Source organism: Macaca thibetana, chromosome 10, assembly GCF_024542745.1.
Source record: "Macaca thibetana thibetana isolate TM-01 chromosome 10, ASM2454274v1, whole genome shotgun sequence".
NCBI classification, from domain to species: domain Eukaryota; kingdom Metazoa; phylum Chordata; class Mammalia; order Primates; family Cercopithecidae; genus Macaca; species Macaca thibetana.
Window position 1 is genome coordinate 93,137,899 of NC_065587.1, and position 18,431 is coordinate 93,156,329.

At 45.8% G+C, this 18,431-nt stretch overlaps 1 protein-coding gene across 7 annotated transcripts in view; it reads left to right on the forward strand.

Moving 5' to 3' along the window:
• Window positions 1-18,431, forward strand: part of SYNDIG1 (synapse differentiation inducing 1) — a 380,966-nt gene that overhangs the window by 231,767 nt on the left and 130,768 nt on the right. For all 7 annotated transcript variants that reach the window (XM_050745505.1, XM_050745507.1, XM_050745502.1 and 4 more), the window contains one exon: window positions 9,962-10,519. In XM_050745505.1, the coding sequence (XP_050601462.1) occupies window positions 10,040-10,519 (480 nt within the window). In that variant the 5' untranslated portion in view covers window positions 9,962-10,039. The remainder of the gene's footprint in view (window positions 1-9,961; window positions 10,520-18,431) is intronic.

Consider the following 18,431-nt stretch of genomic DNA (forward strand, 5'->3'; position numbering starts at 1 on the left):
CAAGAGAAAGAGGAGGGGGTCCCAGTCTCTTCAACAACCAGCTCTTACGGAACTCATTACCCTAGGGAGGGCACCTCACTCCCGGCCCCACCTCCAACACAAGGGATCACATTTCAACCTGAGATTTGGAACCCATAGACATCCAAACTGTATCAACCCCCTGGTTGATGTGACTTTATCGTCATCCCTTTCTCTAATCCGAGGGCCTAAGCTAGAAGCATGAGGGCTCCCTCCTCACAGCCTCCACACCACCCCCCTCCTCAGGCACTCAGGGTCTCCTGAGTATCGGGAGAACCCGCTCCTGATGGTTACGTGGGTTCTTTGCTATTTCCTAAGTGCCTCGGCTGGGTTGAGAAATAAAGGGAAAGAGCACAAGAGAGAGAAATTTAAAGCTGGGTGTCCAGGGGAGACATCACATGTCGGCAGGATCCGTGATGTTCCCTGAGCCGTAAAACCAGCAAGTTTTTATTAGTGATTTTCAAAAGGGGAGGGAGTGCATGAATAGGGTGTGGATCACAGAGATCACATACTTCACAAGGTAATACAGTATCACAAAGCAAATGGAGGCAGGGCGAGATCACAGGACCACCGGATGAGGTGAAATTAAAATTGCTAATGAAGTTTCACCGGCATTGTCGTTGATAACATCTTATCAGGAAACAGGGTTTGAGAGCAGACAACCTGTCTGACCAAAATTTATTAGGTGGGAATTTTTCTCCGCCTAATAAGCCTGGGAGCGCTACAGGAGACAGGGGCTTATTTCATCCCTTCGACTTTGGCCATAAAAGACGGCACGTCTTAAAAGGGGCCATCTATAAGCCTACCTTCAGGGCGCATTCTCTTTCTCAGGGATGTTCCTAGCTGAGAAAAAGAATTCAGCGATATTTCTCCTATTTGCTTTTGAAAGAGGAGAAATATAGTTCTGTTCAGTCCGGCTCACCAGCGGCCAGTTCAAAGTTACCTCTCTTGTTCTCTGAACATTGCTGTTATCCTGTTCTTTTTTTAAGATGCCCAGATTTCATATTGTTCAAACACACATACTCTACAAACAATTTGTGCAGTTGACACAATCACAGGGTCCTGAAGCAACGTTCAGCCTCCTCAGCTTACGAAGAAGATGATGGGATTAAGAGATTAAAGGCAGGCATAGGAAATTATTGATTGGGGAAGTGACAAGTGTCCATGAAATCTTCACAATTTATGTTCAGAGATTGCAGTAAATACAGGCATAAGAAATGCAGTAAATACAGGCATAGGAAATTATAAAAGCATTAATTTGGGGAACTAATAAATGTCCATGAAATCTTCACAATTTATGTTCTGCCACGGCTTCAGCCAGTCTCTCCGTTCAGGGTCCCTGACTTCCCGCAACACCTGAGGTTGTCAGGACGAGCCCCGGGGCTCCCGCCTGGGCCTGTGCCCTCCCTCTCCTCTTTCCTGAGCCTCTGCACAGGTACCTCTGCTGGCCTTTGCCTCAAGGCCCAGTGTGCTGGGCGGGGATTTCCCCGGCCGGAACACTGTCCCTTGGTCTGGCCCTGGCTAACTCCTCACCCGTTCAGGGGTTGCCATCAGCGGGTCTTCACAGGTGATTGTGCCCTGTGTTTGTCCCCTCAAGGCAGCTTTGTCTTGCCCACTGGTCACACATTGGTGCTCGTTCAAAAAATTGTCTTTCTCCTGTGCTGCGTGCAGGGTCCCTGCTGGTGGTCACCTAGGTCCCCAGCTACACCCCCGCACTCAACGCACTACACACTGCCTGCACACGGTAGGTGCCCACTAAGTGCTTGTCAGGTGGGTGCATGGAAGTACCTGCCACATGCTCGTGGTGTGGTAGGGGCTGGACACGGAGGGGCTTCCTTTCTTCCCTGGGTTTGAGGGAGGGAGTTCTGTTTTGAAACTTTTATTGGTGACGTTGCATTAGGACTTGAGGCCACCTCTGCTCTGAAGAGCTGGCTTTTGCCCAGCTGGAGTATTTTGTCACCAACCCCTGGATGGTTTTCACTTGCGTTGAGAGATGATTGTCACTTGGTGTGCGGGGTGGTGTTTACTGGTTTAAGTTTAGGAAGCTTCCAACATGCAGGGCCATAAGAAAACGGTGGCTCTTTAGATGTTCTGATCTTGGTTTCAGTAGGCCATTACCTCGAGTTAAGATAGGGATGAGATGGGAACCCTTGCCAGTTCTGAAGCAGGACCGCAGTTATTTGCTGATGCTTTCTGCTGGCTTGTGTGCAGATACCTCCTGGTGAGAGCATAGGGGTAGCTCTTCATGTCAAAGGGAAGTTCTGGGAAATTGCTTGATGAAAATCCAAACCTCGTCACTGAATGTACAGCAATGTGCTTTCCTCCTAAATGCTACTGAATTTCTGGCTAGAATAGTTCCTTCCTAAATGGAAGGTTTCTTTATAAATCAAGAAAAGCTACTAGGGTTTAATAACTTAGTCCAAGATCGATGGGTTTTTAAATTACACATCTCTCTAGGTGTCAACCTTAATCATAAACAGAGAGAAGCTCTCTAAAAGAAAAAATGTTTATCTGGGCATAAAGCTTTGCAATGGGAACACACATGCCATAGTAAACCATGTGCACATTCAGGAAGGTAAAGGAAGACAAAGGTTTTTCATGAAAAAGAAAATGATGAAGATTACACAATTGTTTTGAAATAATTATCCTTGGCTATAAAGATTAATAACAAGGAGGACACCACTCTGAGGCTGGGCGGGCAGTTGCTGGGCAGATGTCCTTGCAGAAGTGTTTTTTTGTGTAAAATGCTGTGGGTTTTGTAGTCTTGTTTTGTTATTAAGCATACAAGCATAAGAACCCGCTCTTCATGGCCTCCCCTGGCTCTGTTTGTCAGGGTTTTCTTAACGTTACTGACTCCATTTTGATTCTGACAACTTTCACTGGGGTACTGACTTAAACAAGTAATTTTTCTTCATTGATGAAGAGTCATGTTTTGTTTTCATCAATGAAGTTCTTGACACACACATTTTAGGATTCATTTGTGGCTGGTGTTAGCAAAACATCACTTCATTAGTCATCAAGTGCTAGTGGAACAGGTGAATTGTCCAGGATGCATCGTCAGAACTGCAAGGATGGTTGAGATCATGGCTGTGATGGGAGAGCCTGCAGTGCAGCCGCGATGCCTTGTCCCCAGCAGAACCAGAGGGGCATGGCCGTGCTGTCACCCAGGCCTCAGCTGGGCAGCATGGGAGTCCGGATGACCAACTCTGCTCCAAAAAGAGGCGATATCTGAGTGTGGTCACGAGTGAAATTACTGGGCAGCCACATCCCTGTGGATGTCAGTGCACTCAAAGGCCAATTCTGAATGGACATTTGTCTCCAGAGGCAGGGAGGAGTTGGGCATCCTGAGTCTTGCTGTGTTCCTCAAACACTCTCCAAGCAAGAAAGATCCCACTGAATGTGTCAGTGCCACCCCACTCAGGAGACCCGCCTCCCTGGGCCAGCTCCTTCAAGGCACTAAGAAGCACCCTGTCTGTCTGGCTGGGAGCTCTCCCTGGGCATATTGGAGATAGCCTCAGGCACCACAGCCACCTCTGTGTTAGAAACCGGGTGTGCCCTTCCTAAATATCCTCTGGGTTTTGAAGGTGCTTGCTGCTTACTCAGGTGAGCCAAGCTGAACAGCATTCCACACACAGCCTGGAGGAGTGGCTGTACCTGAGAGGGGCAAGTGAGAGCCCCAGCGCACTTTCATTCGCCACTCCTACTGCCAGCGCGGTCGCAGGCCCCCATGTCCCGCAGGGAGGACCCTGTGGTCTGAGCTGCTGAATGTGGAATCCTCCAGCTGCGGGATGAGGCTACACATTTTGCCCTTCATGACCCATTTTTCAAATACAATACACAAAGCAGGGAACCATCACTGGGGCTCTCTTGGATCATGGACCCCAAAGTTTCCTGCGGGGCATCACACCCTTCTTATTGCCCGAAAGCCCGTTGAGCAGTAGAGGACCACCATGTTTGTCAGTTGTCCACATCGCCAGTGCTTATTGTGCTTCTCCTTGTACCCATTCTTCATGCTGTTCACACATCCATCTGCCTGAACTGCCTCTCTGATGATCACATCCCACTTAAGCCTTTCTTCCACAAGCCTGTTGCTTACTAAGAGCCTCTAAATGAGACCCACCCTCCTAACTTTATCTCTCTGGTCTCCTCCTCTGCTTCCCAAACACTACCTATGCTGCTGCCTCTGCCTGGAACACCTTCCCTGCACAGCTTAACTTGTTGATTTCTTCAAACCTCTCTATTACAGAAAATTTCAAACACACGAAAGGAGAGAGGATTGTATAATGGATCGTGTGCACCCATCAGCCAACTTTGGTGGTCAGCCCACAGCCAGTCTTGTTTTCCCTGTATAGTATATACTCCTCCTTCAGTGGTCAGCCCACAGCCAGTCTTGTTTTCTCAGTATGATATACACTTCTCCTTCAGTGGTCAGCCCACAGCCAGTCTTGTTTTCTCAGTATGGTATATACTCCTCCTTCAGTGGTCAGCCCACAGCCAGTCTTGTTTTCCCTGTATGGTATACACTCCTCCTTCAGTGGTCAGCCCACAGCCAGTCTTGTTTTCCCTGTATGGTATACAACATACCTTCATTCATCACTCCTGCTGCCAGTCTTGTTTTCTCAGTATGGTATACACTCCTCCTTCAGTGATCAAAGATGGTCAGAGATGACCCGAGGTAATGGCTGTCAGATGGGGCTCCAGATGGCAGTGCTGGTGGGTTCATCGGGGATCCCTGCTGTCCCGCATCCCATGAGACAGAGAGGTCATTGGCCAGATAAAAGAGGGATGCGTGATCCTAGAGCCACATGAGGCTGGAAATGTACGTGGGGGGGACACTTTGGAAGGTGTTTTTGCCGTCACCTGTGGTTCCTTGACTTTCTACTGTCACTGAATTTCAGATGGGAATTCCAACTGAGATGATCAGTGGTCAGCCCACAGTCTTGTTTTCTTGGTATGGTGTGCACTTCTCCTTCCAATCCAGATGATTTTTAAAAAGTCCCAGACTGTGCATCTTTTATTTCATCTTTAAATACTTTAGCATGAATCTCCACATAGATAGCTCTTCTTTTTATGTTTGATTTTAGTTCAGTTTAATTGAGTTTTTCTAATTTTTATTATGTTAGCATAAAATTTACCAACTTAACAATTTTTAAGTGTACAGTTTGGTGGTATTAAGTACACTTATAATGTGTAAGCATCACCACCGTCTATCTCTATATCCCTTTTCCTTCCACACCTATTAAATAATAACTCCTCACACCACTCCCATCCCCTGGAAACCACACTTTTGGTGACTTTTGAGTACTTTTGATGACTCTAAGTACCTCATATTGATGGAATCCTACAGCATATGTCTTTATGTGAGTAGCTTATTTCGCTTAGAATAATGTCCTCAAGGTCCATCCATGCTGTGGCCTATATCAGAATTCCCTTCCCTTTTTAAGGCTGAGCAATACTCCATTGAATGTAGGTAGCACATTTTGCTTATCCATTCATCCGCAGACACTTGGGATGCTTTCACATTTCAACTATTATGAATAATACTGCTATGAACATGGCATGCAAATATCTCTTCAAGACCCTGTTTTCAACTCCTTTTGGTATATATCCAGAAGTGGAATTTCTGGACCATATGGTAATTCTATTTTTAATTATTTGAGGAACTGCCATACTGTTTTCCAAAGCGACTGAACCATTTTTCATTCCCACCAGCAGTGCACAAGGATTCCAGTTTTTTCACATCCTCACCAACACTTGTTATTTTCTGTTTTTTTAAAAAAACAGTAGCCATCCCAGTGAGTATGAGGTCATCTCTCATATGCAGTTTTGATTTTCATTTCCCATTATTAGTGATGTTGAGCATCTTTTCATGGGCTTATTGGCCATCTGTATATCTTCTTTGGAGAAATGTCTATTCAAGTCCTTTGCCAATTTTTGAATCAGATTTTGCTGTTGTTGAGTTTTAGCCATTCTCTGTATATCCTGGGTATTAATTCCTTATTAGATACATGATTTGCAAATGTTTTCTCCCATTCTGTGGCTTACTTTCTTACTCTGTTGATGTTGCCTATTGATGCACAAAAATTTCTAAATTTTTATGAAGTCCAACTTGTTTTTTCTTTTGTTGCCTCTGCTTTTGGTGTCACGTCCAGGAGATCACTGATAAGTCCAATGTCATGAAGGTTTTGCCCTGTTTTCTTCTAAGAGTTTTATGGTTTTAGATTTTACATTTAGGTGACTGATTTATTTGGGATTGGTTTTTGAATATGGTATTAGGTAAGGGTTCAACTTCATTCTTTTGCATGTAGATATCCAATTTTTTAGCACCATTTGTTGATAAAAATGTCCTTTCCCTATTGAATGGTGTTGGCACCCTTGTCAAAAATCATTTGATTGTATAAGCAAGTGTTTATTTCTGGGCTCTCTATTTTATTCACTTGGTCCATATATGTGTATTTATGCCATATCACACTGTTTTGATTCTAGTGCCATTGTAGTAAGTCTTAAAATCAGGAGGTGTGAGTACTCCTACTTTGTTCTAAGTCCAGCCTGTGCTCCTTGAGATTCCATGTGAATGTTAGAATGGGTTTTTCTGTTTCTGCAGACAACATTGTTGGGATTTTGCTACTGATCACACTGAATCTATTGATAACTTTGGGTAGTATTGACATCCTAGCAATATCAAGGTTCCCAATGCATGAATATGGACTCTCTTCCCATTTATTCATGTCTTCCTTAATTTCTTTCAGCAGTTTTTTTTTTTTTTTTTTTTTTTTTTTTTTTTTGAGATGGAATCTTGCTCTGTCACCCAGGCTGGAGTGCAGTGGCATGATCTCAGCTCACTGCAACCTCTGCCTCCTGTGTTCAAGAAATTCTTCTGCCTCAGCCTCATCAGTCTAATTTTTGTATTTTTAGTAGAGATAGGGTTTCACCATGATGTTGGCCAGGCTGGTTTCGAAATCCTGATCTCGAGTGATCCACCCACTTCAGCCTCCCAAGGAACTGGGATTACAGGCATGACCCACCACCCCCTGCCTCGGCAATGTTTTGATGACTTCATTGTACCAGTCTTTCACCTCATTGGTTCAATTAATTCTGAAGTATTGTGTTCTTTTTGATGCCATTGTAAATGAATTTTAAAAATTTCTTTTCAGATTCTTCATTATTAGTGTATAGAAATGCAGCTGATTTTTGTGTATTAACATTTATCCTGCTACTTTGCTCACTTCATTTATTAGTTCTAACAGATTTTTTGTGGAATCTTTAAGGTTTTCTATATATGAGATCATACTTCTTCCTTTCCAATTAGGTGCCTTTTATTTTTTGTTCTTGCCTAATTTCTCTGGCTACAACTTTTAGTACAGTGTTCAATAAAAGTGGGAAAAGTGAGCATCTTTGCCTTGTTCTTGATCTTATGGGTGCTTTCACCATTGAGTATGATGTTCACTGTGGATTTCTTCAAATATAGCTTTTATTTTGTTGAGGTAATTTCTTTCTATTCCTAGTTTGTTTCACGTTTTTATCAGGAAAGAGAAAAGCATCCATGCTTTTCCAGAAATGCTTAGTAGAAAAGCATTAAATTCTTTTTCTATGTCAGTTGAGATAATCGTATATCTTTGTCTTCCGTTCTGTTAATATGGTGTATTACAGTGATTGATTTTCATAATTTTAACCCTCCTTGCATTCCAGAAATAAATCTCACTTGATCATGGTATATGATTCCTTTAATATGCCACTTAATTCAGTTTAGTAGTATTTTTGTTGGGCGTTTTACATCAGTGTTCATAAGGGATATGAGTCTGTAATGTTCCTCTGGTGTCTTGTCTGGCTTTGGTGTCAGTAATGCTGACCTCATGGAATGACTTAGGAAGTGTTCTCTCCTCTTCAGTTTTTTGGAAAAGTTTGAGAAGGACTGGTATTAGTTCTTTAAGTGTTTGCTACAATTCACCACTGAAGCCATTTTGTGAAAAATCTCTTATCTGTTGCCATAAAACCCCAGAACTCTTGGACTAAGACGTAAAAAATCATAGAGCTGAAAGGGACCTGAAAACTTTTCTTGGTCAAGCACCCCATTAATAATTCCACTTTCATAAGCCACTTGCCCACAGTCAGATATTTAGTAGCAAAACTAGGGCTGAATTCCTGGCCTCCTGACTCTTAGTAAAGTGTTCTTTATGCTGCGACAGTCTCCAAGTTAAAATATATATATATATATATCATAAAATTTGTATAGAATATGTTGCATACCTACTTTCTGACTTTTATTTTCCTTTCACAATGCCTCAATTTTCCCATTCACCTGATATTCACCCCAACTCATGGTTAGGTGTGCATGTTAGTAACTCCCCAGAAGAGTTCTTACAATGGTGATAAAGAGACTAAGAACTAGGAACTCAAATGCAAGGCCACAGAGGCCCCTCTTCATCTTGTCTCCTCCTCTAGCTGCCTTCCTCGATAAAGAAGCAGGTGGGGCATAATTGGCCAGTGATGCATTTAAAGCTCTGCCAAGCTCAAAACCAGACTCCAAGTCTTATAAGAAGATGACACGGGGAACTCAGTGGTTGATGCAGCCCAGAAAGCATTTGGTCAAGAGAAGGGAGCATCTTAGAGCAGAGACTGCTTATGCAGAAATAAAGGGTCAGGCAGGAGGCTTTCATCTCTGTAGCTACTGGTTCTGAATATCATCAACTGAGAAAAAAATTTTTAAAAATCCCACAAAAGTTATAAAGGGAATTGGAGGAACAGTAGCACCGTTCTGGGGCAAGACTCCAGAGTGCATTGGTGCAGAGCCATGTGGATAACCCCGGATGGCAGCCTCATCAGAGGCATTCTCTCTCCTCCCATCAACCCAGTTTCATCTCTGAGTGGATGAACTGAGGCCCAGGGAAACGCTCTAAGCAGGTGGGAGTGGGTACCAGCAAACCTGGAAGGAAATGAGTTAATGGGAATTATGAAGCAAAGACAATATATATGACAAACCAGCCTGTGTTGAAAGAGGTATTGAAGGATGCGGCAATGACAAAAATAAAATTTCACTAATTTTGATCCCTTTCATTCATACGTATCATAATTTATGATACTCAAAGTTGAAAAAAAATTCACTTCAATATGAAAAAAGTTGTTCTGTAAAAAACAGTTTGATACAATTTGAGTACATTTTAAAATTTAGTAAATAATCGGTTGTAAAATCAAGCCAACTTGTTCAGCAGGCCAAAACTTGCAATATACACTGTAGCCCAGCACCTCCTCAGCTTTAACGTGCAGACTCATCAGCTAGGATCATGTTAAAATGCAGATTCTGATTTAGTAGATGCAGGTGCTACTCAAGATTCTGCATTTCCAACAAGCTCCCAGCTGGTGCTGATGCTGCCGGTTCTCAGCAAATTCTGAGTGGCAAACTGTAGAGAGCACCCTAAGAGACCAAGCTGTGCCTATCTCAAGATGCCTCAGTAGCAGATTCGTGTTTGGGACTTGACGCCTCAAGATCATCACTAAGTAGGGATTATTGCAATCACATAATTTCCTGCTTGAATGAATAGCCATGTACCTGGGAAGAGCTAATCCCCATTACAGATTTGCAGTTCTGTTTTCCTATGGACTTGTCGGATGCTAATGTGATTGGGTTTACCCATGGGTTTCAGGATGTCTGCTAGCAATCAAAGGTTCCTCTAGGCTGCAAGGGAGCCAGCTCCTGCAGTCTCCTTCATTTGGAAGCAGAGACTTTATAGAGATTCAGGTAATCAGTTTCTGCTACCTCTGGCTAGCCACCCCGACAGATCCTTTTTAACATTCACTGAATAGGTAGGACTGCATTTGGTCTAACTCTCACAGTTACTATGCATTTATCAGCTGATTGGTACAGTCTGAAACAATGTGGGTCTGGGTGATTAGCTTGTTTTTAAGTGTGATTCTCTTGTCTCATCTCTGTTTTCTCCTCCTCCAGGAGAAATGGGTTCCCTGAGACAAGTGTGACCTACGTGCCCAGCCCGCCAGCCTGACGCCTAGCCAGAGAGAGAGGACCATGGATGGCATCATTGAACAGAAGAGCATGCTGGTGCACAGTAAAATCAGTGATGCTGGCAAGAGGAATGGCTTAATTAACACCAGAAACTTGATGGCCGAGAGCAGAGATGGTCTGGTGTCTGTTTACCCAGCGCCCCAGTACCAGAGCCACCGGGTGGGGGCCAGCACAGTGCCGGCCAGCCTGGACAGCAGCAGGAGTGAGCCGGTGCAGCAGCTGCTGGACCCCAACACCCTGCAGCAGTCGGTGGAGTCCCGCTACAGGCCCAACATCATCCTCTATTCAGAGGGTGTGCTGCGTTCCTGGGGGGACGGTGTGACCACCGACTGCTGCGAGACCACCTTCATCGAGGACCGATCGCCCACCAAAGACAGCCTCGAGTACCCCGATGGGAAGTTCATCGACCTCTCAGCTGATGACATAAAAATCCATACCCTGTCCTACGATGTGGAGGAGGAGGAGGAGTTCCAGGAGCTGGAGGTTAGAGGATGTGTTTGTCAGAGGCCCTCTAGGAATGTGTGATGGGGATTCTAGGGTGGGCAGGAGCCATGAATGCCTATACACTGTAGCCCAGAAATTAGGGAATGAAACTAGTGTGCAAAAATGCAGAAACCAAAGGCAGTCTTGGTGCCCTTCACTCTTGAATGCTTGTGGAAGATAGAAGGAGAGGAAAGACTTAGATTAACAGAAAGCCAGTGATTCTGGTATGAGATGACCCCAGGTAATGGCTGTCAGATGGGGCTGCAGAAGGCAGTGCTGGTGGGTTCATCAGTTTTCCCTGCTGTCCCTCATCCCATGAGACAGAGAGGTCATTGACAAGAGGAGGGAGGAATGCTTGATCCCAGAGCCACATGAGGCTGGAAATGTATTGGATGGGGGACACTTTGGGAGGTGTTTCTGCTGTCACCTGTGATTCCTTGACTTTGCATTCCACAGTTACTACTGAGAGATTGTTGATAGAGCTGAACCACGCTGGAAGAAAGTGTAGGTACTGATAGCCTAAAGGGAAGATAAGCTGACTTTTTTAGAGGACTGGAGGGCAGGTGACAGCATTTGAATTACACGCACAGAGATGTGCACATTGCACATTGGATATAGCATGGTAGGCACAGTGGTTGCTGGGTATGTGGCACACTGGCCCCCTAGGGCAGCACTGGGTGACAGGGTGAGAGCAGCGGCTGCAGGCCATGGACTAGCGGTTTGCTGCCCATGCGCTCCCAGACTTTCCGCTGCAGTGAGGCCAAGGATGTTTTCCCAGGACGCGATGTCAGGGAGACTTGGGCCAGGTTTTCCGTCAGTTTGGTGGGGGAGGAAACCGCCGAACAGGTCCGACCTTCAGAGGCAGTGTGTGGCCAAAGGGGGAAGGAAGGGATGTCTGTTTTTCACTAAGGTAGGTGAGAACATTTTTGTAAGTAGAGAGGAAATGTTCAGAATGGAAAATTCAGGATCGCGGCCGGCGGCTGGGGAGTGGTCTTGGGGAGGCAGGAGCTGTACTCCAAGCATGTATGTGTGAGAGATGGCCTCTCAGAAGAAGTCCACGTGCTGGCCTGGGAGAGAAGAGAAGGGTGGGGTAAGGGAAACTTTCAAGCGCTCTGGGTTGAAGAGGAAGGAAAGGAGGGGTTCGTGTTGGCTGAGTATCTGCACAGCCAGAGAAGCTCTTGGGGTGTGTTGGGGTGTGGGGAGATTGCAGACAGTCTAGAGCAGTGATCTGGGGGAAGTGCCCATTCTAGAAAAGACTTCTGGAGAAACTGCCCAGTTGCAGTATGAGTTCGTGTGAAGATCTGGTCAGACCCAGGGCTCCGTGACTTTCTCCAGCCGTGTGGGACCATCTTTAGCAGGTGAGGCTCTCTTGGCAAGGTGTACTCTGCCTGGAAGGTGGAGGAGGCAGGAGAAAGCAAGAAGGAGGAAGTTTGGAGCCGAATCAGACCCACAACCATGGGACCCACGCTTGATAGAAAGGCCGGAGAAATTGCAAGGGAGTGGCAGGTCAAGGAGACCAGAGGATCAGGATTGGAGACCTCAGTGAGAACTAGGAGCCAAGAGATCCGGCTTTAGTCAGGAGGGAGGATCAGCAATGGAGAGGGAAACTTCGGTGCAGCCCCAGCCAGTGGAGCCTGGGAAGCCCACTGGCAGGGAGTGGAGAGTCGTAGCATGGAAGAGGACCAAGATGTGATGCCTGGGCATCTGCGGAGGTCCTAATGCCCTCTGGTGACACCTGTAAAGGGAGGGTGCTCATGATGCAGCTGTGGAAAGTTGGGAGCATGCTTGGCTTCTGTTCAGAAGCCTCTGTCCCTGTCTACTGTTTTGCAAGATCTGAGGGCTTTGCTGACAGCGAAATATAAATAAATACTGCCCGACCCGCATGGAGTGGAATTAGGGAAGCGAATGCACAAAAACGCAGCCCCAGGAGTTATGGGAACGGAATACCCCATCAGCTCTGAAGAGGGGCTAGGGCCCTGAGCTCAATGCGGGGTTCAGAAGTCATCACACAGGCAGGAGCCCTCCCCCGGCTATATCTTGAGGATGAGTAAGAGGAGGCTTGAGGGGAGCTGGCAGAGAAATTCCAGTCCAAGAGGACCTGGGGAGCACAGAGGCAGCAGCTCCAGAGATCTGCAGGGAAGAGGAACTGGTCAGAAATGCAGAGGCCTATGGGAAAGACGGGGAGGAGACAGGTTGGAGAGGGAGGGGGTTCCCATCAGCAAGGACCTTATCAGCCACCTAAGGGAGACTGGATTTATGCAGAGTCACAAACTCAGATACGTGTGAGACAGAAGGGACCCACCAAAGAGTCAAGAAGGAGCCCTGGGAGGGGGGGGCCTGGAGCCTGGAGAGCCAGGCCCCACCCAGAGCATCTGTCCCCTCTGCTTCAGGGTCACTGCTGTGCCCCACCACACAGGCCGTGTTGCTGGGGAGCCTGAATAGATTTGTTAGAGTAACCAAGAGCCAGAATGCACCAACATTTAATCCACAAGACAACACAAAGTGAGCAGGATGTCATGTGGAGGACCTGGGAATCGCAGGAGGAGGCCTTGGCACCTGCACGTGACCATGCAGGTCCATGGAAGGGTCTCATGCAGAAGGGCTGTGGTCAGATCTTGATCTGTGTTTTCAGGAGCTGCTCTGACCAGGAGTGGAACAAGGATGTAGAGGAGATGGAGGCAAGAGGGGAGGCAGCCTGGGGCTAGGACCAAACAGGATGTGCCCCCTGCCTCTTTTGGGGGGCTTGTCATAAGGGCAGGTGAGAGAATAAGGACAGCATTAGAAATGGTGAAGAAATATCTAAAAGGTGAAATTTGTCGTTAATGGAGATGCGAGGGTAGAAAGGAAGGGATCAGAGATGTTCCCAAGGCCCCAGGGGGCCAAACTGGCTGGCAGAGGATTTTCAGCTTTCTTAAGGGTTTTTGGAAAATCCCCTCCAGGACACAATATGCCCCAGTGATAGAAGGCTTGGGATGGTTGATTGAAACCAACTAGATTGAAAAGGACATTTGAATGTCTCCATCATTTCTTTCTCACCCTTGTGGGTTCCTCCCCACCCCGATTGCATTCATGCACTTCTCTTGAATAACTACACTCTGCCAAGGTCAATGGGAGGAGAGAAAGTGGGAGGAGAGCAGGTGGGAGGGGAACAGGTGGGAGAGGAGCAGGTGGGAGGGGAGCAGGGAGCAGGTGGGAGGGGAGCAGGTGGGAGGGGAGAAGGTGGGAGGAGAGCAGGTGAGCAGCAAATCTTCTTAGTCCTCAGTTAGCCTCCCTCCTGGTACTTCACAATGGACTACATTCAAAAGAATTGTTTATCCTTCTTGAAGACTCACGTGGGCTTCTGATGGAGCTTGCACATAAACACAACCAATATTTTAATGCAATTTTTAAAAAATTTATAGTATATCTGAATCCACATTTTTGTCAATCAATTACTGAATCCATTTTATTGCAATGATTTTTCACACAGTGGCTTCAGCAGGTAATAGATGTGGTTTTGGAACCCTGTAAGGGTCTGAAATCTACTCAGAGACAATGTTTTAAATAAAAGCTAGGAAGTGGGTGGAGGCAGACACAGACTTGTCTGTCTTAGTAGGTCCAAGGCTCTGACAAGTAGTATAGTATACTTCTTGGGAGGTAACTTTCCCACCCAGTCCTGCTCCTCTGATCTAGCAGCAAAAGTGGAAGCCCATCAGAAATAATTATTTTAATAATACAGTAATAAGAATCTTTAGTCATAATAACAGTGCCTACTCTGTATTAATATTTCTAGTGACTTTTGACTATAACGTAAGATGGAGCATGTTGGCATTTATACCTTGGCCACAAAAGGCACTCCTAAAGTAACATCAATGGAACAGCCAGTTGTTTACAAATCGAGCTGCCTCTTAGGCACTTTAGTGAGACTTTCTGGTCGACATCCAAGGAGTTCACCTGGATCAAGAAATGGCCCTCCCACAGGCTCTGAGCGGAAGGGATGGAGACACATTACAGCTGCTGTTGCTTCTGTATGCGGCTCAGGATGCTGAGGAGGATTTCAGAGCCTCACCACAGTGGTTAACTTGGTCCCTTTTCTCTGAAAACAAAGATATTTTCTCAGAAACATTCTTACAGTATAGCTATGGTGCTTTTTATTCTATTCTTCTGTAAATAACAAAATACTAATGACTGGTTGGAAGTGTCATTGAACATGCAGTAGCTGTTCTTTGGTTTACTCTTTTCTCCATTCCATTAAATAATAAACGGTCATGTATTGATAAGCATTTGCTGCATAACAAATCACCCCCACAACATAGTGCCTTAACAACTCTTTCTTTAGCTTATGATTTCTGAGGGTAGACAATTGAGCTGGGCTCAGCTGGGTGATTGTTCTGCTGGTCTCACCTGGGCTCACTCACTTTTCCATAGCTAGCTGTGATGGGCTGGGCAGCCAGAGGCTGCTGGCTGCAGTAACAGAGGTGACTGCATCACCCAGCAGTCACCCATCCTGTCCCAGGCTTCATCGTGTGGCAGCCAGAGAGGTGGAGCCCACTGTGCAAGGGCTTGTCAAGTATGTGCCTATGTCCTGCATGTTACTATCTCATTGACCAGAGCAAGTCACACAGCCAAGCTCAGTCAGCGTGGAAAGGATTGCTTAAGGTCACGATATAGGGAAGTGATAACAAATTGGGTGCCAGTACTGCAACCACAGAGCCAAAAACCATAGACTTTTGGCATCATTTTTTTTTCAGATCATCTAATTGAACAGAATGACAACTACTGAAACAAAAGAACAGTGAATATTGATCTGAGCTCTTTCTAGAAGGCAGTTCTACTCAGAAAATAAAGAAAAAAAATGTGATTTTTAACTTCTTTGAGTATTGCATAGCTTCACTTGGTTTACAGCGAATGGATGCTGTTTCCCAGAGAGTGCCGTTTTCAGAAAGCCACTGCCCTGGTTCGGAGTGGGGCCTTCTCATTGTCCTGGGTCGGAGCAGGGCCCCCTCGTTGCCCTGGTTCTGAGCGGGGCTTCCCTTGCTGGAGCTCCTGGGCACTGGGTGGCTGGCTGTGTTTTCCCCAATCACTTTCCCAAGACAGGTGCGTCCCTGGCATTTATGAAGGAGCCTCCCTAGGTCCGAAGAGGTCGGCCTGTCTGACACATGGTTTGCAAGGGCATGTGGAGTGTACTGTTTACCTTCAAGGTTGTGGTAGTACCAGGAACAGGTTCTATGACTAACTTTGAGAATATTTATGGGAGGTTCTCAACCATTCAGCAAGTGTTTATGATCTGTCCTGCTCCACTTTAAGTCACGAAGTAGAGCATGGCTTGACATTAGACAGGGTGATATAGGGGCACCTCTGGGGATTTGCGGGAGTGCAGAGGTGCCGCTCATTATCTAGTGCCACTGCGCTCAGGGTGACAAGACAGGCATCCTGTGGGGGTGCCCTCAGGACACTCTGGGTAGTGATAATTGGGCCTGATGTCCCACAGCACGGGCCTCTTCCCAGGTATGTGAACACTGCTTCATCCACTTCCCAGCCAGTAGCTAAAAACTGCTGTCTCAGGGAATACCAGCAGTGGGAAATGACATCTCCTTTCACACAGATAAACTCAGAGAGATTTCAGGGACAAGAAATGAAGCAGGGCTACAAAATACACAGTTTGAGTTTACAGCCATGAAATGAAGTGACTGGAGTCTGGGTGCAGAGGCCTGACCACCCTCCTTCCCTTAGAGATGGTGACCAGATGTTGAATGGCACTTACCTGTGGTAATGCAAAACCTTAAACCTTTCAGACCCGGAGTACGTGGCAGTCACCCCCTAGAAGCAGTGCCCACAGGGGCTGTGCCTTTTCTTCACTGAAGGAAGAAGGGAGAAGGGAACGCTCATCAGTGAAGCAACTTTTCTGCCAGGCCCTGCGAGTGCACTCGGCCATCGAGTCCTCGAAGCACTTGGGGACGGGTCATGGTGCTGTCCTCATCCTACATGTGGGGAGACAGAAACTTGGGGTGTTTCCAAGATCGCACATGTGGCTCTGCTGTCAGTCCTTGGATCTCAGACAGATCTGCTTACTTTAGACTCTGTCTCCTCATGACGCTGTTCTTTCTACATTAGGGGGAAAAATGTGTTCCAGTAAACTTCTGTTTCAGCATTATGCCAGAGTCCACAGACAAAGCAGGAAGAGACGGCATCAGGACCTCACGTCTGGGAACTCGCCATCAAGCTTTCCAAGGCCTTCCAGTCTGTCTTCTCATGTAAAAACTTGAAAGTGTTGGAGGACACAGAATTCTGTAACTACAATAGAGCACTTACATATACTTCATTCATAAGCATGGAAAGAGGGGCGAGGACTCAGCACGCATTTGAAGAAAACCCAAAAGCATGAATGAGACAGAACAACAACAAATAGAACAATTGATCCAGAGGAAACAGAAAGAATTCAGAAAATAATAGACAACATTTTGAAAATTATTTTTAGTATCTCCAGAGAGATTTAAGGTGCTGATTTGGGTAGAGGAAAATTTGGGGGTTTTGTTTTGCTTATTTGTTTGTTTACCTCGTAGCACTGGCCAGAACCTCAAACACATTGTTGAGTGTAAGTGAACGAACATTCTTGCCTTGCTCCTGATCTTAGGAGAAAGCTGTTAGCTTTCATGATGAAAGATGATGTTTGTTGTAGTTCTTTATCGACACTCTTAATCAGGTATAGGAAGTTCCCTTTGTCACTTCTTTGTCGAAGAAGGTTTTTTATTTTATTTTTATTTTATTTTTTAATTGACAATAAATAGGGTATTCATATTTGTGGGATATATAGTGATGTTTTGGTACATATAACTTGGTGAGCAGATCGAGGTAATTAGCATATTCATTAACTCAAACATTGATCATTGCTTTCTGTTGGGAACATTCAATAACCTCCTTTTAACTATTTGCAACTGTATAATATATTTTTAACTGTTTTCATGCTACAGTGCTGTAGAACACAGGAACTTATTCATATCTAGCAGTAATTTTGTATGTTTTAATACATCTCTTCTTATCTCTCCCTTCCTCCTACTCTGCCCACCCTCTACTATTCTTCGTTCTACTTTTACTTCTTTGAAATCAACTCCTTTTAGTTTCCACGGGTGGAACATGCAGTGCTAAACTTTCCCTCCTGACTTACTTCATTTAACATAATGTCCTCCAGTTTCATCCATGTTTGCTGCAAATGACATAATTTCATTATTTTTTTATGGCTGAATAGTATCCTGCGGTGCTGAAATGGGAGAGTTCCCTGATTCCCCTTGCAGGATGTTTGATGGGTGTGGCTCACCTGTTCTGTTGTTGCTCAAACCCACTGTGGGACTGGAGCATGCAGAAGGGCAGGTGCAGAGGCTGGGGCGAGTGCTTTGTGCTCCGAACCAGCAGTAGTGTCTAGGGGTGGGTGTCTGCAACCCTAGTGTTACAAAGTTCTTTCAGCTTTGCTGTCCACAGACGACTTGAATGCTAACAGGCTCAATGGACCCTCTGCCTTTTCGCAAGGACAGAGGGCTAGATCCAGAGCTGTTGCCCAGCATCCTGGAAAAATCAGGTCACACATGGGCTTGAAGGATGAATGCGAGGTTTTATTGAGTGGTAGAGGTGGTTTTCAGTGGGATGGATGTGGAGCTGGGACGGAGACTGGAGTGGGAAGGTGATCCTCTCCTGGACTTGGGCTGTCCAGTGGCTGGACTCCTCTCTGACCACCCCCAGCCAAACTCCTCTCGGCGTTCAGATGTTCCTCCTCTTCTCCCTTTCTCTGCCATGTTGTTCTGCCATTTGTCTGTTTGCTGGTCTGCTGGCTTGCTGGTCTGCCTCTGGGTCCTGGGGTTCAGGGTTTATATGGATGCAGGCATGCGGGCTAAAAGACAACTTTTTGGGCACAAAAACAGTAATGCCCTTTCTCACTTAG